Genomic DNA, 25115 nt, shown 5'->3' on the forward strand with positions numbered 1-25115 from the left:
ACATCATCACCGATGAAGTCAAATGTACAGTCAAAAACAGCAATTATGATCATAGGCCATTATAAGTATAGCTACTGACTCGTGCTGAAGCGTTGTTTGTACTACTGTAACACTATGATGGTTTCTCTTTACAGTGTAGATACTGTTTAATTCCATCGTCTATCAAACCCCTTCTTAGTTTAAATATGTGCATTTGCTAATGTAGTGCAACACCAGCTGAATAACTCTACGTGTGCTGAAGCTGAAGGGACCAAGTGGATGCACTCCCAGAACCAGACGCTACCTTTATATCTTTTAGAGTAGAGGAGCTTGTCCCCGGTAGTAACCGTCTCGTTCGTACCTCTAAAGGTCATCTGCGTGCCTCCAACATGACAAACACGTGCCTTTAAGATTCCAACAGCCACACAATTGTGCTTTCATACACCTCTGACGATTAACATATAATTCTATGATGTAATTGTCATACTGTATATTATATAACAATTGTAATGTAATGTTAATGATGTGTTAATATTCATAATATTGTGTTATTTTTTATTATGATGCTTTGACATCGTTGTTCTTTTTAAATGTTCATGATTGAAAGGAGAGAAAAAATCAATTGTCAATTAATCAATTATCTGCTATAAACAATTAAATCTGCCCACCGGTGAGAGGTGCTGGTGGGCGGATTCATTTTTTCCAACTTTGTAGAGAGTCTGGTCAGCTCATGGCTGTAGCTTATATTTAAGATGTGAGCGAGGTATTGATCTTTAATCGAAATCTCAACAAGAAAAGTGAATAATGGTATTTCCCAAAATGTCAAACTATCTCTTTAATATTTAACTTGCAGCACCCTGAACAGCAACCTCATTGTGTGAATTAAAGTATCCAGCAATCTCCCTGCCTCTCTCTCTCTCTCTCTCTCTCTCTCTCTCTCTCTCTCTCTCTCTTGTTAAACAAGGTGTTTGCTATCAACCAGCTCCACCAGTGACTCCAGCTGAGGAATGAGTCCATGTTTGCTCTCCTCGATATTCCTCCCTCCCCTTCGACCTGTGCCAAGAAGGCAGCAGTAATAGGTGCTCTATTAAAGAGCCTTCGTGCAAGTCTGAGTTCAGTTTGTGTGAGAGCCTTCTGCCGCATTCTGGTGCCTCCTTTTTCTTCTTCAAGGTGGTCCAAAAGAACATCTGAAACAACACCATGAACTGGGCCTTCCTCGAGGGCCTCCTCAGCGGGGTGAACAAATACTCCACGGCGTTCGGCCGCATCTGGCTCGCCATCGTCTTCATCTTCCGGCTCATGGTCTTCCTGGTGGCCTGCGAGAAGGTCTGGGGTGACGAGCAGAAGGACTTCGACTGCAACACCCGGCAGCCCGGTTGTCACAACGTCTGCTACGACCACTACTACCCCATCTCCTACACGCGCCTCTGGGCCCTGCAGCTGATCTTTGTCACCTGCCCGTCCCTCCTTGTGACGCTCCACGTCTCCTACCGAGAGGAGCGCGAGCGCAAGCACCGGCTGAAGCACGGGGAGGACTGCGTCCCTCTGTATGACCACACGGGGAAGAAGCGAGGGGGCCTGTGGTGGACCTACTTCTTCAGCCTGCTGTTTAAGATATTGGTGGACGGCGTGTTTGTCTTTCTGCTGTTCTACATCTACGAGGCCACATTCTTCCCGCCGCTGGTGAAATGCAACGAGGAGCCGTGTCCCAATGTGGTGGACTGCTACATCGCCCGGTAAGTTTACCTCCGAGGTTCATAGTTACAGATCTTGGAGTCTCAATGGCTGAACTGGAAATGTTAATCTTACACTATGTGACCATTGTGTTCCTCTAGGCCCACGGAGAAGAAAATATTCACCATCTTCATGGTGGTGACCAGCTTCGTGTGCATCCTCCTCACGCTTATCGAGATCTTCTACCTGTGCGGGAAGAGGTTCTGGGAGTGCTGCCGAGGAGAACGTCGCTCGGTGAGGGAGAACTCCTTCATGATGGTCAGAACTCCTCTGACCGGGAAGGAGAACTCTGCGTTCAAGGAGCCGCTCCCGGAGAAGACGGTGGACAACGAGAGCTCAGCCCCAGCGTACAGCATAGCAGTCTCCTGAGAGACATGTTGGGGGAATATAGAACTATGTTTGGTAGCTTTTGTACTGTTGGCCACATTTATCAGCAAAATGTCCGTGGTTTTGAAGAAAATGTTTTTATAAAGGTCATATCCTATTTTCTGTTTCTTCTTTTCTTCATCAAAATGGTGTAATGTGTTTGTCCCATAATGCGGTTGGCTTTTTAAAGGCTTCTGATCTAAAATAACTGATAAATTAAAGGGGATTTACTGTAATTTGACTATTTATAAGAATATATTTGTTACTTGAGATTATTTTGTTATCTGTAAAACTGCTTAACTTGTTCTGAGACGTGAGAGCTGCCGTGTGTGTACTTTAACACAAACGGACTCACTTCAACCAGAAAATAAAGATGATATTTTGTCAAATAAACAACCATCTTGTGAAATTTTGCTTTGCCACATGTTCCTCTTTTATTCCTGCACAGAAATCTTACCTTTAGACTGATTAGCTGAATATTGTTGAGGTCATTTTTTAGAGCGAGAGCTTTGTCAACTGTGTGTTCGGCTCTTTAAAGCATGCAGGGTGCAGCAGTGCAGAGTTAGATGAACCAATAGAGATGTAGATGGTGGAGTACAACATGTCCAAAAATAATCAGAGGAAAACACACATCGTGACGTTTCCAAATGGGCACAAAACGATCAACGCTCGGTTACTGATGGGAGAAACATTATTGACAATCGACCACATCCTGCAATCCTTCAGACCAGCAGGCCGAGAGTAGATTAAGACTGAGTGTACCAATCTCACCTGAGAAAAAGAACGAGCAAAACGCTGTTGTATCTGATTTTGCGATAGTGGGGCTCCGTATCTCGGGTGTATTTGAGTGCAAATGGTTCCGGAGTGCTTGCACAAACAAATGCTAGGTGGTGACCCTGTTTAAATCCAGATTTAAGGATACAAAGGGGCATATCGCCGCATCGCGGCCGCCTAATGGAGCTGATACAAAGTCACCTCTTGAGAAACGTGGTGATCGGAGCAGACAGCCACACCTACATGTGTCTCCAGTAAGGCCTAACTGATGTTCCTGATCACCTGTATTCATCTGCAAACAAATTCCTCGTTCGGTGGAACCCCTGATGTGTGTTTTGCTGTACAATACAACTGTCACAGTAAAGGTGACTTTAACAAGTGGAAGATAAATGAATGCTGACAGGAAGTAGCTGGAGGTTTAAAGGTACATTTTGGGTGGATGCCAAAGAAGTGGCCACACCTCCTGATAATGTCCAACAGTGGTTTCTTGTGGACAGTTAATACGCGATACCCGCTGTCGGAGAGAGGTTGCCTGTCCAGAGAATTCCTCATCTGAACACGATGGACTGAGTGGTTTTCTTAAGGTAAACTGAGCAATTTAAGTATTCAAGAGTCATATTTAGGAGAGGGGGATTGAGGTTCTATAGCTGCCAAAGAACTGGTTTAATAGGAAAAGAGAAGTACTGCGTTAAGTACGCAGTGAATTATTTGGAAGGGATTATAGAATATTTAGCTAAATCAAAGCTGATTTTAAAGGGACATTCAAAAATACACATTTACCCTCTTACCTGTAGTGCTATCTATCGATCTAGATTGTTTTGAGAGTTGCCTAGTTTGGGAGATGTTGGCTGTAGACTCGGCTTGCGGTGTTCAAAGTTCCAAAAAGAAAAACGTTTAAAAAACTCCTCAGCGATGTCTCTTTCCAGGATCCATAACCCGGTTACTCAAGATAATCCACAGACCTTTTTGTGAGCAGTTTCATGTTGGAACTATATACATGAAAACTGTTCACAAAAAGGTCTGTGGATTATCTTGAATAACCGGGTCCCGATTTCTGTTTTTTTCAGTTTTTTTTTATTTTTTGGGATCTTTGAGCTTAACAAGCTGAGTGCCATGTTGTTCCGTTATAGTTGAGAGAATGCAGACGTCTCTACGGCCGATATCTCCAACACTCGGCAACATGTATTTTAGATTTTGGGGTAAATTTCCCATTTAAAACCTTGTGTTTCTCTGAGTAACTGCCTAACTCTGTCATTGTCTCTTCATTGTGTTCTAGCGCTCCAGTTTTTAAAATCTTTCTAAAGAGTCTCAAAAGAAGCCGATCAAAGCTGAACTCATGGATTGGAAATTCCTCCAGGGTCTTCTTAGCGGAGTCAACAAGTACTCCACTGCCTTTGGACGCATCTGGCTATCGGTGGTCTTCGTCTTCCGGGTGTTGGTCTTCGTGGTGGCTGCCGAGCGGGTCTGGAGCGACGACCAGGGACACTTCGACTGCAACACCCGCCAGCCGGGGTGCACCAACATCTGCTACGACTACTTCTTCCCCATCTCCCACATCCGCCTCTGGGCGCTGCAGCTCATCTTCGTCACCTGCCCGTCCTTAATGGTGGTGCTGCACGTGGCCTACCGGGAGGAGCGGGAGCGCAAGTACCGGGCCAAGCACGGCGCGGACACCCGGCTGTACGACAACCCGGGCCAAAAGCACGGCGGTCTGTGGTGGACTTACCTGTCGAGCCTCTTCATCAAGACCACCTTCGAGATCACTTTCCTCTACTTGCTGCACTACGTCTACCACAGCTTCAAGCTACCCAGGAAGGTGCAGTGCGACGTCAAGCCCTGTCCTAACCTGGTGGACTGCTACATATCCCGGCCCACCGAGAAGACCGTTTTCACCTACTTCATGGTGGGGGCGTCCGTCGTGTGCGTGGTGCTCAACATCTGTGAGATCTTCTACCTGATTGCTTTCCGGATGGTGACCCTCAAACACAGAGGCAGCGTCCAGACCCCATCGAGGAGGGTCCACCCGAACCTGGACTGCAAGTCCTCTCTCGCGTCATAATAGGCAATCGATGCTTGTTGTTATGCCTTTAATTGACTTACAATCATTTTTCCCTTTGAGGGTATTTTCATTTAAAAAGTAATTTTATGTATAATTTCTATATAAATATCATGTTGTAAGAAACATTGTAAGAAACAGTCCTATGCTCTGTAATGATATTTAAAAGAAAAATTGTAGTGTAAGTGTAAGTATAATAATGATTTCAGTAGCAAAAAAAAGCTGAATGATTTGAAGTCATTGATCTAAAGATTGCTCATAAATGTCTCCACGACAATAACCAAAACTGACATTATTTGTTACTTGTATTCCCTAAATATATATATATATATATATATATATATATATGTATTGTCCAAGCACTGAAAATATTTTCAACTACATAATAAAAACCACAGCATGGATAAGATCTGCCTTCTCCTCCTTTAATGGCGCCATTTCTCCACCTGGTGGCACTACAGGCTCACTACACTACACTACTTCATGTGACGGATGTGAAAGTCTCCAGAAAACTTGGCAATGATCCCTCCCAGAGTTCAACTGTTGTGCATTATGTGTGTACTGCTGAGGCAACTATACATACTTACAACATTCCTAATTTATATAGTATATGCTGCTCTTTTATCTGGTAATCAGGTGTCTCATGTTTTTTTTCCAGGCTTTGATTCAGGTGTTGACACTGTAACTAGTAGAAGAGGTTAATGTCCATAACGGGAAAAATAAACATAAACATAACATTTATGAATACAGGCAGATGACTGTATTTGTTTTTCAAACACAGAAGGCAGCCAGGCGCTAACAGGTGCACGTTCACCTGTGTAAAGGTTGCAGACATTCTACAGGCAACGGGCAAATAGCAACGTTGGTTTCAAAATAAAAGCATTAAATGTTTTCTCAGAGAAAAACAACAACTAAGTGGACAGAGCATTTTGGGGAATTAAAAAAAGTATTACAAATATTAATTTACTGCAGATTATTAATCGAACATAATCAGAATTTCGGTTATTTTCTTTATTCGTTGAACCAATTGGACTATTTGCTCTTTCTGGAAGTTTCTCTGGCTGTCATCGAGACTACTGCACGTAATTGCTCGAGGTAATTAAATAACTGGTCTTTTAAAGCACTTCAAAACAAACGTATACGTTGAGACATTCTAAAATATGATGGGATCTTATTTTGAAAAACGTGAGAAGTTGTCACTTTACTTTCTGTCTGTCCCGCTGAGTGAGAGTGGTGAGGTGCTTATCGTTTGGAGAGTTAAGAGGACACGCGGATAAGCTCCACGCACGAGACGCGCTGTCACTGTAACCGAATGGTGACCTAACAGAGATGGCCGGTGCAGGTAAAAGGCTCCATGTGTCTGGGAACTGAATTTTAAATGAATTTAGACTGCAGCAGTTTGTTTGTTTCAAACTTTCGGAATGTTTGTTCGGGTGTGGCACACCTGCCTGGAGATGATCTGTGATGTAAGAGTTGATTGCATTAATAATCTAATAGTTTTGAAGTTGTAGTTGTTTCTTAGGATGAATCAAAAGCAGGCCCGTATCAAAGTCCTGATATTCCACGTTCATTTAAGTAAATTAAAGTATGTTTTTGGCCCCCGTGGTGAAAGTATCTGAGGCTGAACAATAGTGTGAATGCTGATGTCAAATGCAAATTGTCTGCATATGTTTTTGTCTCAGTGAATGCAGGAATGTGTGAGTGAGACATATTCAGCTGTGACCATGTTACACACACACACACACACACACATACAGATGTGTAGGTTTATATTAATCATCTTGTAGACCAGATGTACCATCTCATTGTTTTCAGAGGTTGGATTATGAATTAAGCCGAGACACACGTTTGTCCTAAATGTATCTTTTTAATTTGAAAGGTTCTCTGTCATGGGAGAGCAGTGTGTGTTGAGTTAAGACAATAAAGAAAGGTTGTGCCAGCAATAATTCAACGTGATCATTTATCGCCTTTCTAATGGAATCATATCGTGAAAGTCAGATATTGTGACGCACAATTAAGTCGTCTAAATCGATAATCACAAGCACACAACTCAACTTTCTCCAAAACTCTGAAGCGATAAGAATTCTGCTTGTGGTAATACTTCTTCATTGTCTTAATCTAATTACTCTGTATTTGTGTGCATGCATGTAGACACACACACGCATATTTCACTAAAGTTCTTAATTAAATGAGAAAATACTCTATTTGTCACACAGGAGTAAAGAAAAATAGGCTTTGCCAAGTGATTATTTATTTATTGATTGAATTACCAGAAAACATGCTATATCATGATAAATATCTTTATTGATATATGCCATATAGGCAGAAATTGCTAATTTACTATTTCAATTTCATGTCAAATGCAGCGTCACTCTTCTTTTTGCGTTTGAGCGACTTGTTCTGGACGGTTCCCGTCTGAACACCCTGTACTGTAGTTATGTGCTCAGCAGCTAATCATTAATACAAGTGTCATCTCCGCCGTGCGTTTGACCTCGCTCTGCCTCTGATCAATACAACGTGGATGATGTCACGTCATGAGAATTCACCCTCCTCTGTTGTGGTCCAGGTTTGTGTTGTGCCAGCCTGGAGGAGCCCAAGACCCTGATGAAGATGGGTCTGAGCATGATCCTCATCGGCCACGTTAACTTCCTGTTAGGGGCGCTGATGCACGGCGTGGTGCTCCGACACATCAACCTCCACAAGCAGGCCCGGGCCATGGAGTACGCCATCTCCAACGTGGTCGCCCTCACCTCCGGCCTCGTGGTGAGTGCATGAGATCCACCGTGAACCTGTAGCAGCTCTGGGGAACATTATGGCGGATACAGGAACTCGTAGTACACATTCCTTCGAACTAGATTTACAAAATAACAGAGCAATAAACACACCAAAAATGTTCGCATTAGTGCAGACTTTATGATGGTAAGTCGTGGGATTTTCCATCAGGGCTGAGGCTGCACCCTGCAGACCACACTTGCATCTAAAAATGTAGCTAGAATTGATCATAAGTCTGCAGAAAACGTTCTTGATCCAAAAATCAATAGTGCAGGATTCTCTGGGCTTCTTGTCATTAGGGCTACTTGTGAAACCACTTTCCTGAACAAACGGCCCTTGAAGAAACCTCTTTTTTTTATGTACATAGGAAATTAATTTAATTTAGATATATGTAAAGAATGCAGAAAATCGTTTGAATCAGTCAAAGATTTATCTGATAATCTGAATCATTCCAATTGCTAAAATGAGTTAGATGTGAAGTTAAAAGGATTCTGTGAGTGTTTCTTCTTCTTCTTCTTCTTCTGGCTTTGTAAAAACAACAATCAAAGCACACGGAGGTACCTGAAGACATATCTGAAATGCTTGTAGTTGTGTTGAGAGAAATCATCTTTTGACTTCCCCCTCGTGTTGCTACCTTGAGTGCGTCTGAGACTGAGAATGATGTTAATTTTATTTTGTGGTCAACGTGAACATTCTTTGAATCTCGTCCGTCTCGTCTCTGCAGGGAATTGTTGTCGGCATTCTGGCTATCGTCCTGTCTAAAAACAAGAAGAGTAGAGGCCTGGTTAGTATGTTTCCTGTAAACAGAGCTGCTGTCTTCACTCTCTCTCTCTCTCTCTGCTAACTTTGATCTGTCTGTCTGCGCCGCACAAACACTTGCTTTGTCTTTTGATGTTTTCATGCTTTTTATTCTCAGCTTTTGTCTCAGTCTATCTAGTCAAGGGGACTTGAAAAACCCCCCCAAAAAAAGCACCTTTGAGCTCCTGCCTGTCACCTCAGGTGTGTGAGTCTGCACCTGAAGAGCTGGAATAGTTTGTGTTTTCTCCCTGCGGTCGTGCAGAACGGCTTCTCCTCTGTTTACTCAGCCAGCTGTTGGGTTGCTCGGACGGGACTGACGAGCTGAGCCCGAGCTGAGCCCGAGCTGAGCCCGGGCGGACCAACCACTCCCCGTTTCCTTTGTTAGCCACAGCAACCGTAAACTGGTCAAACTCCTCATCGGTCTTGTTATCTTATGCAGTCATCCAGCTATGACAGTGCATGAATAACAAGTAATCGCAACACTCCCTTTTTGTCATGTTAACACAGTCCTTCATGACGGCTACTACAACTTCTAAACTACTACAACTTCTAAACTACTACAACTTCTAAACTACTACAACTTCTAAACTACTTCAACTTCTAATCTACTACAACTTCTAATCTCTCACACAGCGTCAGGCCTTGTTGTTCTTATCGAGTTTCGACTCACAGAGTGATTTTTAATTTCTCCCTGTGCCTACATGTCTAGCCTTCTGGAAACTTGGATAGGGTCACTGTTTTTCTACCCACTTTAGCATTATCATTGCTCACAGCTGACAGCTTTGGTTTGTAATGCTACAGCTTGTTATTGGTGGCTCTCGATGCTTTTAGACATCCTTATAGAGCTCTGCAGGGACGATGGGTTTTAGTAGGCCCGGGTGGTTAGCTTCCCACTGGTTCCCTCGACAAAAAGCAGATGTGATGTTTCCATTGGATTATGGATTACTGCAGAAAATAAACTATGTTTTTGATACTTACTAATGGTTTGTTCAGCAAGATAATCTTCACAAATAATCAACACTTTCAGGATTTTTGAAGCGTGGATGCAATCACCAGAAGTAAAAAGCAAACGTTAGGCTGTAAACAAACTACCTATGCCGCATGAAGGCGGACTAGTCGGCGTGATGACGTCCAGTAGTCTCATTTATCCACTTTTAGTAAAAGTAAAGTAAAAGCTTAAAATTTCCTGAGAGGAATATTTACTGACGTATTTTATATCGTAGAATAAAACATCCAAATCTCGTAATCTTGTGTCAACCACAGACCTTATTTCAGACTTCTATCTAGAAACCTGTCAAAGAAATGTACCGACTAGAGCCCAGGGAACCGAAGAGCAAAAGTGCTGACTCATTTCCTGGCTTTAGGACTCATTCCTGCAGCACTCTCTTCTGTCTGTGGCCTTTTTTTTTTTTACCTACTATAGATGTAAATCTTTAAAGAGTGGTTACAAACATGTAGTTTCAAATTAAAATGTTTTTAAAGAGACTGAATAAACAGCTAGACTCTAGCTTATAGGAAACGTCACTCAAACGACAGTAAAAATAATTTGTTGTTGCCTATTTACAGCATTCATTTTCTGTTAATCAACTAATTCGCAAAATGATGAATTCATTGTTTGTTTTAATCTTTTCGTGGGAATTGGTGTCCTCGAGAGAAATATAAAACCTCGTCAGCCTCCTTTACATCCAGCTATCTTTCAGGCCATTATGAATCCTTTAGGAACTGAGAAGCTCATAGGCCTACCTTTTTTTTTTTTTTTTACTTTAATTTTAGCAAATTTAGCAAATGAAAAATGTTTTGCTTCCATATCTAATGTTTTAATGCAGATTTGAATCTGACTAATTTGCTCCGTCTGTATTAATATTGCTTATTCTTTGCTGTCCTCTCATCTATGTACTTCTGCCTAATTTTCCCAACAGCCAGCGCTGCGTTTCTCATCTCTCCCTCTCTCTTCCTCCCACAGATGTGGTCACTTTTCACGGTGGGCCTGGCCGCGGCGCTCACGGCGGCGGCCTCGGCCACCGGGCTCTCCGTGTCCGTGGTGAGGGCCGTCGTTCACGGCGGGCGGAGCCTCCTGACTCACTGCCGCTTCCCCGATGCCGTCGGCTACTCCAGCATCACCAACGAGTGTCCTTTTGACCCCACGCGCATCTACGTGAGTGCATTCGTGCTCAGCGACGGACGCTGAGATCAAGGCGTGATACTGTGACCTTTGTTTCTCCAGCAGCTGGCTCTTTCAAAACGCTGACCATCGTCACTGCGGCACAAACACGACGGAGCACTGTGGCTGCACATCACGGAGGCTATATGTGTGTGTGTGTGTGTGTGTGTGTGTGCACTGATGGTGTGCGGCGTGAGGCCGGGTGTCTTTTCTATCACTCACTCAGTCACGTTGTGCAGCCGGTGGGCTGGGTGGCAGGAATGCTGACCCGACCCCGTCTGTCCACATCAGGCTCTGTCCTCTTCCAGCGTGCTACAGACGGGCTGTCAGGCCCGCAGCCTCACAGCTGCAGCCACACATCAGCACGACTTTGGCATTGTAGCTCGGCAAGCACACTACAATTTGTCACTTAAGTGACCTTTTGTCTTAAGCTGGATTTATACTCGACGCAGGCGTTAATGCCGGGCCCACTGTAAATACATGCAGCGTTGCTTTTAGGCCAGAGTTCAGTGTCGGATTGCAGCCATTAATAGCTCAAACACAGCATTAGAGAGATGTGCAACCTGCACAGCAGTTGTTTTATTTACTGTGAGAGCGAGTGTGTGTGGGGTTTGACTCGAGTCATTATCCAATTATGACTGCTGTCATGCCGAGGTTTCAGCACATTCTGTCATCACAAGACACATGAAGTAACAAACCAATTAAAGTTAAAGTGCATACAGCAAAAGTGAGGTGTGCTGCAGTTCACCAACAGTGAAACCAGAAGTTAGAGCGTCTTCAGCTTCAGTATGAAGTGACGTTTTCCCAGTGAAAATGGAACATTTGATGCACAGTTACAAGAGGGATTTAAATCAAATCCTTCACATTTGATTGGACCGCTAACAAGTGGGCGGGCTTAGAATGTAGCATGATTCGCTAAAAGTTGCAGATTGATTGATAGTTGGATATCATGATATTATCGGGTGGAATTTGTTGGTACTAGCTTATGTTAGCCCACATCATTAAGTTTTACAGGGAAAAAAAGATGATTGGATTTTGATATAAAATACGAAGAAATTGATTTTTTGCAGTTATTGTTTAATAGGTGCCCAATTGAAAAGGCATTTTTAATTGAATGTCAAACTTGGGCCTTGGTTTTGTAGTTCGCGATTCACTGAGTTAATAACTGAGATCGCTTCAACGACGCAATAAAAATAGGTAAAAATGAAATGAGAGGAAGTGAGACGATCAGACCCCCATGTTAGCCAAATTTATCTGGAAGATAAAATTACGATGAATATTCAAATTGTTACCAATCTTTTCAGATTTCATGAAATTAAGGATTATTTGTATCATTTTGAATGTGCTCACTTTTGGTTTTGCCTCCGAATAAAGTTTAAAAAAGATGACCCAAAATAAAGATAAACCAGATTTATCTTTTAGTCTGAAGTAACTAAGTTTTAGTCTGCTGAGACTGCAGACCACGCTGTCCTCTCAGAGTTGACTATTGGCAAAGGACCATTCAATATGGCTGCCGGGGGGCCCATTACATCACCTGAAAGTGTGTTTTGGGCTTCTGGTTCTGATGTTCATAGCTGCTGCTTAGAGGCAGTAATGATGGTTATGCAAGTTCTTTTTTTTTTTTTTGTGCTTCCTGCATAATTTATCATGCATTCCAAAGAAAACTCCCAACTATTACCATTCATTCTCTTTGTAGTCTGTGAGTCAGCATGCCTAACAAACAGCGGCTCTTCTTCTCTGAGTTCCCTCCGTGCACTTCTACTTTAATGCGTTCTGCTCTACATATTTTATTCACATTGCTGACTCGCTGCTGTGTCTTTGCTCCGCAGCCGTCTGAGGAAAAATAAGGTTCTGAAACACATCATTAACCGCACAGTGTCCCTGCTGCTTCTTGCCTCAGATTGTGTTTTCTTTGGTCCAGCTGGTGGTTGCCACTAACTCCGCTCCTCCATCCCTCCCCAGAGTACCACTCTGATCCTTTGGGTGCCTCTGATCGTGACCTGTGTCATCCAGACAGTGTTTTCTGCCCGGTGCTTCGCTGTCTGCGTTTCATTCCTGGGTCTACCTTGTTACCCGAACAGTAAGAGAACCAGGGACTTTGGCAGAGCGGTGAGATTTCCACTCAAAATGTAAACTTTTGGATGGTGCATAAGACGGCTTTCAATAAAGCCATTATTTAAAAAATTGGACTTAATGGTTAATAATTTGTTTGTGTAGATCAATGTGGTGAGGCCGATGGAGGAAGCTGCTCCCTCTCGCTACCCTGAACCTCCAACAAGCTACACTGAACCACCAATAAGCTACACTGAACCTCCAACACGCTACTCTGAACCTCCAACACGCTACTCTGAACCACCGAGAAGCTTCACTGAACCACCGAGAAGCTTCACTGAACCTCCAACACGCTGCACTGAACCTCCACGAAGTCACCGCGAACCTCCGAGACGGAATACTGAACCTACAAGACAGCAGCGCAGACCTCCACAGCATCCTCCCCATCAGCACCGGAGTCTCCCTCCCTCGGAGAGGCGGCCCCTCCACCAGCCCAACAGAGAAAGGTCAGACAGAGGAAGGCAAGAAACGCGTGTTGGCAGCCAGCAAAAGGCAGCGGAGAAGCACCAACTGCTGGAGAGGGCGACGCTGGAAAGGTCCAGCTTCTGGATTTAGACATGTTAGACATGTTAGACATGTTAGACATGCCAGAGCGTCTTGAAGTTCTGTGAGAGTGTAGACTGTAGTGCGAGCTACAATACTTGGATTGAAACATCATACTCACAACCCCATTGTCCTGTCAGTGCTTCTAAGCTATGAACCTATTGAGCAGCGGCTCAGGCTATTTGCAGTGTGCAGGATGCCGGTTATGTGAGTGTGTGTCCTTGTATTTCTGCTGTAACGAGGGTCAAATTATTCCTATTAGGACGGATGAGACAAATCGTTCCCTGTACAAGGATTAGAGTTGATACAATAGTTTTGGAAAATGTACTTTGTCGCATTCTTGCAGAGAGTTAGATGAGAAGATTGATGTCACTCTCATGATGTCTGTGCGTTAAGCACGTAGCTGGAGTTAGGACTTGCTTAACTTAGCTTAGCATAAAGACTGGAAGCAGGGGGAGACAACTAGTCTCTACTAATTAACAATATGGTTCCAATTTGATTAATAATCGTAATGATTTCTTATGGTGACTCCATGAAGTTACCGTATATGATTATGGTTACAGCAGACAACTTCCCGTAAAAACCACGGGGTCACCTGGCCTGGGAATATGGGACCCTGGGAACATGGGACATTTTAATTAGGACTAGCTGTCCTCCCGTCTCCGTGCTAGGTTAAGCTTATCCTCCTGACCCTAGCCTCATATTTAGCACTCAGACATTTCGATCTTCGAACTCGGTAGGAGAACGAAAATGTGTTTCCCACAATGTGGAGCTATTCTTCTCATGTTCGGGTGTACACACATAATGGAGGCAGGTACAGTATGAATAGGAAAATGTTCTAGTAAGTAAAGACGTGCATGTGCATTTTTTTTCTGCTTTTACAGGCCAAGAGAAACTAGTACTGCAAGTTGTTTTTATTTTTTTCAACGAAGTGAAGTCGACACGTAAATAAAGTATTTATTTGAAGTTTTGCATCTATCCTGTGTGTTTAGTAGCTGAACTGTCACTGAAAACATTTCAGTTTAAAATGTGGCGATGGCAGCAGCAGAGAGTGACCTGACAGGAATGACCGGTTACACTCATGTAGACACGCTGACAGGTTTGTGCAAACACATTCACCCACGTCCTGTTAGGGGTTTGTTAATAAGGACCTACGGAGGATCTTTACAGGCCGCGACACTCAAATGCATGACAGAGATATTCTCTCAGAGAAACGCTCTCCACCTCCTTACATAACCAGAAATGAGAAACCAGTCCACACGTGCAGCTTTGAAACACATAGGTATATTTTGATTTTCAGGTCCAACGGAACAAACATGACAATCCTCACGTGAGGTTTTCATGCAACAAAAAAATAGGAAGCAAGGAAAAAGAGGTTAGGAAGGAAGGAAGAAAGAAAGAAGGCGGCGTATTTATCCAACACAAGGTACCAGTTCATCAGAGGCAGTGAGAATAGAAAAGGGGTTCAATTGTAGTGGATCAGACGGTAGCAACTGGTGTTCCTGATCCTGCCAGCAGAAGGCAGTGACACTATAAGATCCCCAAAGCAGAGGTGCGGCTGATTAGGAAGCGCCTGTGCAAATGTTTGGAATAAGTTACTTCAAGGTCAGGCCCAATGTCGTGTGGCTGCAGCTGCACCAGCACAGCTCTCATTGGGAGTTCACTTTGCCCACACTGCACACGGTAATTCAGTTTGTGAGGTAGTGAAATGTTGGGCTGCTAAACCACCTGAAATGATTTCAACGAAGCCTTTTCAGAAGGACTTTTAAATTATGGATTAAACATTCAACCTTAAAATGAAGCTAATACGAACTGTTTCATATACTTTGGGGCAGTTTAATCTATAAGAATGCAATATGATTTATGAACTGATATGTACTGATTGTAACATTTTAATCTAAAAAGTAACTAACTATAGTTATCAGGTCAATGTACTGCAGTCAAATGTACAACATCTCCCTCTGGAATGTAGCAGAGCAGAAATATGAAGCAGCATAAAAGAATATTGCTGCGATAATCGAGTAACTGCATTTAATTACATTCCAGCACTTTTAAACACCGTAACACTTCTACATTATACTGCATCAGCCTATAGAAGTAAAGAACCTGAAGGTCCCTTCCTAAAAGAATGATGTATGAGTGCATAACTGTCCCAGTCTGCCCAACGCTTCACTGCTTCACAAACAGAATTTGTTTTGTGGTTAACCTCAAAAAACAGACCCGACAATGAGGGCCTTCGATCACGGGAGTGGTGCTGCTATTCCTGCAACCAGCAGCTGTGTTTACACGTGCACGGTATTCTATTCTGAAGGATGTCGCATTCGTGTCTTCCCTTTGCGTTGGAGAGATTGATTGGGTGTCGTGTCTCGACGTCTTCAACTTCCTTGGCGCTCCAAATATTAGGCTAATAAATGAATGTAGTGTAAACGCGCCCACTGATCTGACTGCTGTATGTCTGGAAACCCTGAAAACTCGAATCAGAATAAGTATCTCCTATCTCATGAAACAAGTCCCTTCATCTTACTGCTCTGCAAGCAGACTAATCCAGGAGGTAATAAAAGCATTCAGCTAGAGAGTGATGAACGAGCCCTTAGTGAGTTCTCTGTCTGTCAGAGGAAGGGGGAGAGGTTGAGGGGTGTGTCCCAAAGCAAGACAAATACTCGATCATTTCCGCCGGGTACAATGCTGAGGAGGCTGCAGAGCTACAAAAAGATGGCGATGTGCGTTAACGGTTTGTGTGGATTTAGTCAGTTCGTAGGATCATGCAGTATAGTGACAGGTTACGACTACCTCAGAAGTTTACTGCTCGTTGTTAAAGAACTTCAAAATACTTACAAATTAAGAAACAACACAACATTATAATACTGTAGAAGTTAGCCGCGGGCACACAGTGCATATATCCACATGCACGCGCGCATTCACACCGAATGCACAGCCGTGCTTTATAAACACATGGCGGCTCAGACGATGTGTGCTACTGGTGTCGTCGATCAAAAGCATTATGGGATCCGCTTCAGCCACGAGAGCCTCGGAATCTTCCACTTTAACAAATCCACCAACTCCCAAAGAGATCAATCTCCTCTCACATGTTCTCTCTCTCTGTCACTGTAAACTGGAATACGGTCAAATTCAAAGCACAATAATACGAATAAAAATGAATAAATAAAACAGTATGAAGGAGGTAAACAATATGTACAAATGAAAGAAGAAAAAAACATCAGCAAAATGCCAGTAGATATCAATAAAAAGCTAATGGGATCTCAGGCCTTCTTTTTCTCAGCGAAAGATCATATAGCAGTAAAATCCCAATAACCCCCCCCACCCCCCCACCTACACCCCGACCACCCATTCAGATCAGACCAGGAAGCTGCGCTACATAATACTGCCTTTTCAATGCCAGAGAGTGTGTGAACCATACATGAAGACAAACTTCGTCTTGTGATATACAGAGACATACAGTATATACATGATGTACATGTGTGTTGGAGGACAAACTGAGCAATCCCCACCCTGCAAAAAATCCACACTTTGTCACGAGCTCCTTGGAAATCCATTTTTCCAGAGAGAGAGAGAGAGAGAGATATTCGGGAACATTAGCGGACGCCACTGACGCCTGGTGGTTAACTGTACGCATGTCCCTTCAGTTTTCCCAAATATCCAAAAAAAAAAATGAAAGCAAAATGATAGTGATGGCTTTTCTTATCCTCCTTAAAATCCCGCCTCCATCCTCGCACACAACAACGAACAAAAAAGAGATGATATGAGAGACGAGAACCATCATGCATTGATTTGAGTGACTGTTTCAACAGCAACAGAGAGGGTGAGGGGGATAGGGTCGTAGCAGGGCGAGGGGTTCAGAACTGGGAGGCCGAGCTGGGGTCGCACTGGAGTAGCCGGACGATGGAGGGGTCGCTTTTGGCACCTTTGATGAACTCCTCCAGGGACAATTTGCCTGCAGGGTAGACGGAGACAGAGAAAACCAGGGAAAAAAGCTTTTATTTTGGAGGAATACGACCCTCGTTACACAAAGACTCAATTCTTCTACAATCTGAAGCACTTTGCAATTTCATGTTGGATCACATAAGTTGAACATTAAATCATATAAATATCTAGGCCTCTATATTGATGAACACATGAATCTTATATGACAACGTTGAAACTATTGGAATATAAAAGAGTTCTCGGTAGAACCTCCTCGGTGGGTTCTTGTTAGCACCCTTAAAAGGTTGAAAGGTTCTGGTTTGAAGCTCCATAGAGGGGTTTTGGGTGGAACCATTAACAGATGGTTCTAGGTACAACCCTTCATGTTGGGTTTAGGGAGAACCATTTAAATGTGTTCCAGGTGGAACCTGTATAAAAGGTTCTACCAGGAACCAAAAAGTGTTCTACTATGAAGACAAGCGGTAGAACCCGATGTGGTTCTAGTTAGCACCTTTATTTCTAAGAGTGCAGTAAAGTGAGCAACTTTCAAAGGTTATTGTCAATAAACTGTCACACCCTCCACCCATCCCTCCCTCCCTCCCCTCCTCCTCCCTTCTGCATCTTCACCCCTCCATGTTGCCATTTCCTCCTCTCACCATCGTTATTGAGGTCCATTTGTCTGAAGATCTTATCCGTCCTCTTCTCCGGCGTGGATTCATCCTCTGGCATCTTCATCACAGATGACACCATCTTGTAGATGGCCTGATAGACGGAGAGAGACGGGGTTTGGGGTGAGTGGGTGTGGGAGAGAAAACAGAAAGATAAGTGAATTCAAGCCAGCAGGGAGCCATGAAGGAGACTCAGCAGGAGAGAACGAAAAACACAACGGAACTAAAAAATAAAGCCACTGCAGCTTTCAAGATGCTGATAAACAGGCTTTCTAAAGTCCACATCAATCAATGACATTTGTTACTCCCGATGCCAAGAGCTGCTCCCTGGCCAGCTTGTATACAAATACCCACGCAGGGTCTGTGAGGCTATAAAACCACGCCATGATACCACAGTGGTACATGCCAGCAGTGTGGGGGGGGGGGGGGGGGGGGTTACAAGTAGAGCTTACTGTATTGATCTGATACATCTTCATCTGTTGACCGTTACGAGCCGAGCGCCTCCCGTCCCCTGACAGCATTAAATTAAACTCTGCAAGTGAGCAGAGGGAAACACCGAGTATCAGCTGGCCTCAGACGCAGATCTACGATCAGCTTACGTGCCCATTAAATCAGATGTTCTCCATCGGGAGCACAGGGTGTTAAACTGACACGAGATCGGTGTCACAGCAGCATCCTCAGAAGGGAAGGTAGCTTGCACAAAATAAGCCCTCTGTGCTTTTCTGATACCGGCTATAAAACTTTATCTCTTGGGCTATAAAACAAGTTCATGTCGAAAAAAAGGTTAATAGCTGTGTGTACGTCGCAAAATATAGAAACGTTATACTAAAAGACAATGAGGCTGCCTCCCACGCTTTGGGTTATATATTCTCTTTCATGGTTTGACTTTGATCAACAGTTCTCAGGGTGGGTCATAAGCTTCTGTGACGGCGCTGTTGGTCGGGGGCAGCTGCTATATTGATTCTCTGAATATTGTATAGAAAACCTTTAAGTATCTAACCAAGGACTGACATAGCTGTCTGATAGTTTGAGTGATTTTGCAGACGCATCTTAATTGTGGCATACATGGCCTTCTCCCTACACCATTTTCATTCAATTTAAAAAGCATTAACAATTTACAAGAAAAATGTGTCCATGTTTTGTTGGACATGTCTTTTGATGAGGATGTTGTGAGGATGTCGCTCGTTATCCCATAATGTGATGTAAAACCAATCCACTGTCACAACGGGCCCCTCCTCTCCCATCCAACATAACGTTACTCAATGAGGTTGAGGATAATCCCAGTATTCTGCACACTCAGGGATGAACTCGGGTTAAATTTAACCCGCTAATCTATGAGAACCCAGAAACACACACACACACACACACACACACACACACACACACACTGCAAACACAGACATACGTGAGATCCTCGGGCAAATATCTCGTCTTTATTTCTTCTCTTGAAGAGTGACAGGATTACATACAGCACTAATGTAGGACTGTACTTAACAGCCTCCATGCACTGTTGCCTGTGCCAGTCAGCACATTACGTTAAGTATGTCCTTTCAAGTTTTTGCACATCGGTGCTTGAGCCTCTTTGCACATACGCATGTATTAAGTTGCATGATTAAAGTGAGCATATAGCATAAGTGCTCCCTCTGTCTATTCCTGTCGATGGCTTGTTTTTGGTTACCAAAAGCAAAGCCAAGTTTGGTAAATAACATATTTATGACATTATTTGGGGTCACCACACACGTCATGTTATTACTCCCCGTGTGACTATTTTGGATCCTCTTGTACTTGATTTGTGCCCCATATATTGACCTTAAGAAACTCCACTGATTTACACATACAGCTCAATGTATTTGTATTGAGGAGTATGACTCAGCATGTGAAAAGTTCCTCTGTGTCTCTGGAAGAGTCTGAGGAAATAACTCTGATGATGTCATTGTGGTTATCTCGCCTTGAGCTTGGAAACTAAACATGAATGGCACCATATTGCCCTCTTGTTCAGAAGTCACACATGTGACACGTTTGCTCATAGGCCAGAACAGCTCCTACACTCTTAGAAATAAGGGTTCCAAATGGGTTCTTCCTGAAGCAAACATCATTACCCAGAGTCCTTTGCTCACCTGTACAATCTCCAGCATCTCATCGCGGCTGATGTACCCGTTTCCGTCCAGGTCGTACATGCTGAAGGCCCATTTCAGCTTCTGCTCCAGCTTTCCCCGTGACGTCACGCTCAGGGCGATGATGAACTCCCGGAAGTCTATCGTCCCGTCGTTGTTGGTGTCAAACGTTCGGAAGACGTGCTCTGCGAACTTGGAGGCGTCGCCGTAGGGGAAGAAATTGGCGTAGATTTTCTTGAACTCCTCCACATTCAGGGTACCACTGGGGCAATCCTTCAAGAAACCCTGGAGAGAAGACGATGTGAGGCGATACAAGGGTGAACATAAGTTGCTCCAGGACAATATAACACATCTCTATGATGGAAGAAGTTTTACATCATCAGATCCAACTAAAACCATTTCAAAGCCGGTTGCAAATATCAGGAATCAAATTCATGTCACAAAACTTCAGCCAGTACATGTTTCATTCATGTAACGCTTCGTTCTGAATAGATTGAAGAAGTGCTCTTTGAAAAGGAGCTTAGTCTTTGAGAGTTGAAAGCACTTTTATCTTCTTTTCAAGGAGTCACATTAGTAAAGCAGCACAGTGCCCGAGAAGAAAAAGTCATGTCAGTCTCTGCCATTGTTCAGCAGAAACGAAGCCCTTTTCTTACGAAGGCCTTTAAGACAGAGGCAGAGAGGTGACGAAGTCATTGTCCTGATTTTAAAGGATGGAATTACTTTTTGATCGTCATGTGAAATATTTTCATGAGCGAAGGTGGAAAGTCAACACAGCTCTGCTCTTAATAAAACTTGTTTTTCATTACCAGTGTCTTTGACATTTTCCGAGAGAGCGGCACAACTTTTCATGGATCTATCGTCAATACATTCTCCAATAAAAGACCAGCTGGATAACTTCTCAGTGACCTCAGGCCCCTCGACGACCCGTGGAATATACAATGCGGTCTATATGACATCTCCTTAATCTGCCATCATGACCACTGTCAGTGTGAAGAGACCTGGGTTCAGTCAGGGAGGTGGTGGGATAACATGTACAGTTTGTATTCAGGACCGCTCACACAGGTGTTCCATATGTTTAATCCATGCATGAAGCCGTATCGCCGTTACACAAACACACTGTCCCTGCACACAAGACGAGATAACTCCTGCAGTCAGGTCACTGTGGCACCTCATTATGCCGAGGCTTAGCAGGCTGCTAGCATGTGGTGCTCTGCCTTATAGTCAGACAAACATTGTCATATTCAAGGCTGCAATCGGTGTTATAGATTATTGTCCCTCTCAGGGTTCAATATATTCTATTATTAGATAATATTATTGATGCTATAACGTGTACGCACTACACAGCAAGATGTTGAATCAGGTCAAAGTGGAGCTAATTTATACACATTATACTTTAAATCTATAACAAGGAAACAATCATATGCTTTCATATTTGTAATATCTCCCTCTGAAGTGTAGTGGTGTAGATATATAAAGTAGCATAAAACGGAAATACTCAACTAATGTACAAGTATTTCTAGTATAGTACATGTAATAAGTTACTTTGTAACAGCAGTATTGGTAGTAGTATCTTTACTATGACTTGGTACCACAAATACTGTCCATTTTCTGTGTACAATGTGTGTCATCGTACCTTGTACCACTCCTGCAGCTCGTGGTCGGAGAACTCTGTGTTCTCCCGGAGGTCCTGCAGCATCTCTGGCCTCAGCTTGCTGTTCTGTTTCCCCATCGCAACGGGACAGGACTCTTGGTTTCCTTGACGAGAACGGTGACTACAGCACTAGCCAGGCCGCTTTCCCCACCTGTCAATCAGAGACACAGAAACAGCAGGTCAGCAACAATCAACCAGAGAGACGGACGACCTCCTGTGACAAGCGAGAAGCGAAATACAAGCTGCTCAGCAAATAGCGGGATGTCACTGGAGTCACTCGGCAGCAGGTGAGAAAATATGAGGAGTTAGAGAGGATTGTCCAAGCAAGTGATGCTGTCAGGTACAGGTGAAGAACAAAGGAAAGAGCTTTATCTGTCACCAACCATCTGCAAAACACAGAAGTTGAGTTTGTGCAAATTAAACCACCAAGCAAACAACAGACAAATACCATTAGGCAACTTTTACGCAACTTTGTATTTCCTTTAATGAAATCAAAGCGAGCCTAGTCACATCGTGTCCCAATCCGCTTGACACGGAATGTTACGCAACGCCACAAGTCTTTAAACTGCTGCATCACGTACGCAAAACTAAATAAATAATCCCGAATGCACCCCTGTGACGTCAAGCGCTAGCCCAATGATCACATTTACGGGTTTATCTGGCCAGCTGGGTGTGTGTGTGTGTGTCATATCAGCTGTTTGGTGTGTGTGTGTGTGTGTTTGCCCACTTCTCCTAATCTTCATCTCAGCTCTGAGCTCCCTGTTTGGCAAAACAGGATTTCAACAGATGCAACTACGTTATGGCACCGTCACAATGACCCTGTTGCCTTAAAATGACATGCAATACAGCGCCATTGTTTCATGGATTTAGGTCGTACAAACACCCAAAATTGAAACCCATGAATACAATCATCTTCATCTTGACCCTACAATTGCCCAACGTTGTCTGTTGTAAAGGGTTTCTACATATTAATGTCCTTATACTCCTTGAAAAATATATTTATTTGTCTTTTTACGGCAAAACATGAAGGGGTTAATAAAATGTAAATGTTACGGTGTTTTTTAAACTGTGCATATAGTTAATTGAAAAACCTTCATGCTCACTGAGCTGTATAAAGGAGCATTCAAATGTGAAGTGGAAAAACACAAAGAGAACACACAAATGACAACAATAAACAGCAACGTACAAACACAGCATGATAAACACAATGAGAGATTGAAGGATTAGGTCCAGATCTATAGGATTTGTTGCCTATAGATTCAATTTATCTTATTTTTGTAAGATATAGAAGGTGTTGCTTGTTTATGAAAAGTAACAGTCTCATTTTCAGCCACGCATACAATCCTTATTCGAGCTGTTAATAACTGAGTACAGCTTGTAAAACATCATTAGTTTTCACCTGAAAACAGTTCAGAACTTCATGTGAACAAAGAAGGTGTTTGGTGTGTTTTCAGGGTTGAATTACGGACTAATGAACGGCATTTCAAGGGATCATAGTGCACGTATAGAAAAAGAGCAACAAACAACTTGTACTCGTTAACTTTGCTCCTCTGTACTAGACGGCTAATTAAACCGTGTTTCACCATCAAAGCAGTTGCTTCTGTGTGTGTGTGTGTGTGTGTGTGTGTGTGTGTGTGTGTGTGTGATTGGTGATTTAAATCACAGTGTCAGTGGGGCTTGGACACCTTCCGATGAAACTCGGCCGACCTCTTTGACCCACAGTCTCTCCTCAGTCATGCTAGGTGATTACACCAACAACTTTGTGTGCACAGGCCTGTTTATATTTCTGTGAACTTGACAGAGTCAAACAGGATGCTCTAGTTAATAAAGTTAGACTCGTATTAATTCCCTCGTCCTGAACGTGTTACATTAAATGCTTGTACACTGACAGTGCTTGTAGCTAATTCCCAGGCTGCTGAAGGGATAACTGAAGCCATCAATTATGATTTGCTCCTTTCTGTTTGGGGACTGGCTGCACACTCTGAGGATTAGGAAACAATATAATGGGCTTTTGCCATGTGGCATAAGAATGCAGCGTATTTCCAGACTGTGACGAGGTTTGAAGCTCAAATGTCTGTTTTTTCCCCCTGAAACACACAGAAAAATCATTATGTCACTGTCTTCTTAAATTGACGGTACACATCTCATTTGCCTGGGTTAGTTTGTAATCTTATTTGACGGATATGTCTTTTATTGTTCTCTAGTGTCTACACCCAGCACAGCTCAGCCAGTTTTTAGCCCGATGCACAATCTAAGAACAAAAGGCAGACACAAATTATTTTCTCCTTAAGGAGTAATTGAGTGGCGTCTGCAGCGCTGTAAGCTGTTTGAGAAATGAGCACGTCTCGCTATAAAACAGTAATTTGTGTGTTTCAGTCGAGCACAGACCGAGTGCACCGCTGTGTCTCAGATGAGTGTTTGGAAAACACACACACACACTCGTCATACACGCATTGACGCAAATGCTTTTTAGTACCTGTAGAGATTAATAATAGCCGCCCACGCTGTCCAGTTGACGTTTGGAGAACACAGTCACGAGGCAGTCTGAACCTCTGTGTGTGTGTGTGTGTGTGTGTGTGTGTGTGTGTGTGTGTGTGTGTGTGTGTGTGTGAATTAGAGGTGAACAAGAAGAAAAGCTTGGGAGAGAGGATGAGATTTAATTGGTGAGATAAAGATAGGATAATTAAAGCAGCAAATGCTTCATGATGACACACAGACATACACAGCAAACCATCACCCTAATTGGCTTTTCGCAAAAGTGAATAAAAAGAAAGAAAGAAAGTAGAAAGTTAAAGGTTGAGCTGAGCTCGGAAAGTTGATTTGATTGCTCAGGGTTATCCTGCCGCACAAGAAATACCAACGGCATGAAGAAATAACTCTCTTTGCACAAAACAGAGCTGCCAAGAACTACAAACTACCACCGCAGCTGCAGCAACGATCTGGTGAGGAGTGAGTGAGGAGCCGGGGTTCATATACTGCAGAGTGATGAGCTTGATGGTAGGCAGGTGTGGATAATCAGAGGCGACCGGAAGCCAGGAAGGAGCCAGGAGAGGAGCGGCATGCCCACACAGACACAGGGGGGGGAGGAGTCTGTTAAAACGGACTGAATGTTGGCTTGAGATACAAAATGATCGAGAATAAACAGTTAAAAAAAGGCTCTTAAATCGTGACAGAAATGAGCCATGCCTGTTCAGTGTTGATTAGAAAGACAATTAGCTTCGTTTGGACCTCCAACATGGATCCAAGAGGAAGTGATGACTCATCTGACAGCCCCCGGAGACCAAATCACATCAAGTGTAACCTGACTCTCTACAACCACACAACAAATCCTATTCTAACACACTGACCTCTTCACTGCAATCTCTCTCTCCCTCCTCTTCCCCAAGGTTTCTTTCTTTATTTAACCAAGCTGTGACACAACGTACAAATTATTCTGTCCTCACTGTGTCTTAATCCTCCCCTGTGT

At 43.3% G+C, this 25115-nt stretch overlaps 3 protein-coding genes and 1 pseudogene across 4 annotated transcripts; 3 read left to right on the plus strand and 1 right to left on the minus strand.

Annotated features, from left to right (window-relative positions):
• Positions 1–994: 994 nt before the first annotated feature.
• On the plus strand, positions 995–2240 carry LOC142972131 (gap junction beta-4 protein-like; annotated as a pseudogene).
• A 1666-nt stretch (positions 2241–3906) lies between these two features.
• Positions 3907–4912, plus strand: LOC142931355 (gap junction beta-3 protein-like). The gene has a single exon (XM_076075246.1). The coding sequence runs from the start codon at positions 4190–4192 to the stop codon at positions 4910–4912; it is 723 nt and encodes a 240-aa protein (XP_075931361.1). The 5' UTR covers positions 3907–4189.
• A 1326-nt stretch (positions 4913–6238) lies between these two features.
• LOC142971956 (keratinocyte-associated protein 3-like) lies at positions 6239–12907 on the plus strand. The gene is given in 7 exon segments (XM_076112709.1): positions 6239–6251; positions 7476–7672; positions 8406–8465; positions 10443–10634; positions 12603–12749; positions 12858–12873; positions 12876–12907. Coding segments are annotated over 7 exon segments (657 nt in total).
• A 3881-nt stretch (positions 12908–16788) lies between these two features.
• hpca (hippocalcin) lies at positions 16789–21727 on the minus strand. Of its 2 annotated transcripts, none has more exons than XM_076112923.1 (4): positions 21632–21727; positions 20220–20283; positions 17873–17980; positions 16789–17247 (listed from the first exon to the last, which is right to left on the minus strand). In XM_076112923.1, the coding sequence occupies exons 1-4, from the start codon at positions 21725–21727 to the stop codon at positions 17150–17152; spliced, it is 366 nt and encodes a 121-aa protein (XP_075969038.1). In that variant the 3' UTR covers positions 16789–17149. The 2 variants fall into 2 exon arrangements, with proteins under 2 accessions (XP_075969038.1, XP_075969037.1); XM_076112922.1 differs by having other exon boundaries at positions 17873–17978; positions 20002–20283.
• Positions 21728–25115: the final 3388 nt, after the last annotated feature.

Source organism: Anarhichas minor, unplaced genomic scaffold (genome assembly GCF_050575085.1).
Source record: "Anarhichas minor isolate MPS153535 unplaced genomic scaffold, ASM5057508v1 ptg000051l, whole genome shotgun sequence".
Taxonomy (NCBI): domain Eukaryota; kingdom Metazoa; phylum Chordata; class Actinopteri; order Perciformes; family Anarhichadidae; genus Anarhichas; species Anarhichas minor.

Excerpts from the sequence above, each read along its gene's own strand:
- LOC142931355 (XM_076075246.1), top strand. The coding sequence starts at position 4,190 with ATGGATTGGAAATTCCTCCAGGGTCTTCTTAGCGGAGTCAACAAGTAC.
- hpca (XM_076112922.1), bottom strand. The coding sequence starts at position 21,727 with ATGGGGAAACAGAACAGCAAGCTGAGGCCAGAGATGCTGCAGGACCTC. Across the intron at positions 20,284-21,631 it reads AGCTGCAGGAGTGGTACAAG|GGTTTCTTGAAGGATTGCCC; the intron begins GTACGATGACAC and ends TCTTCTCTCCAG. Across the intron at positions 17,979-20,001 it reads AGATGCTGGAGATTGTACAG|GCCATCTACAAGATGGTGTC; the intron begins GTGAGCAAAGGA and ends TCCGTCTATCAG.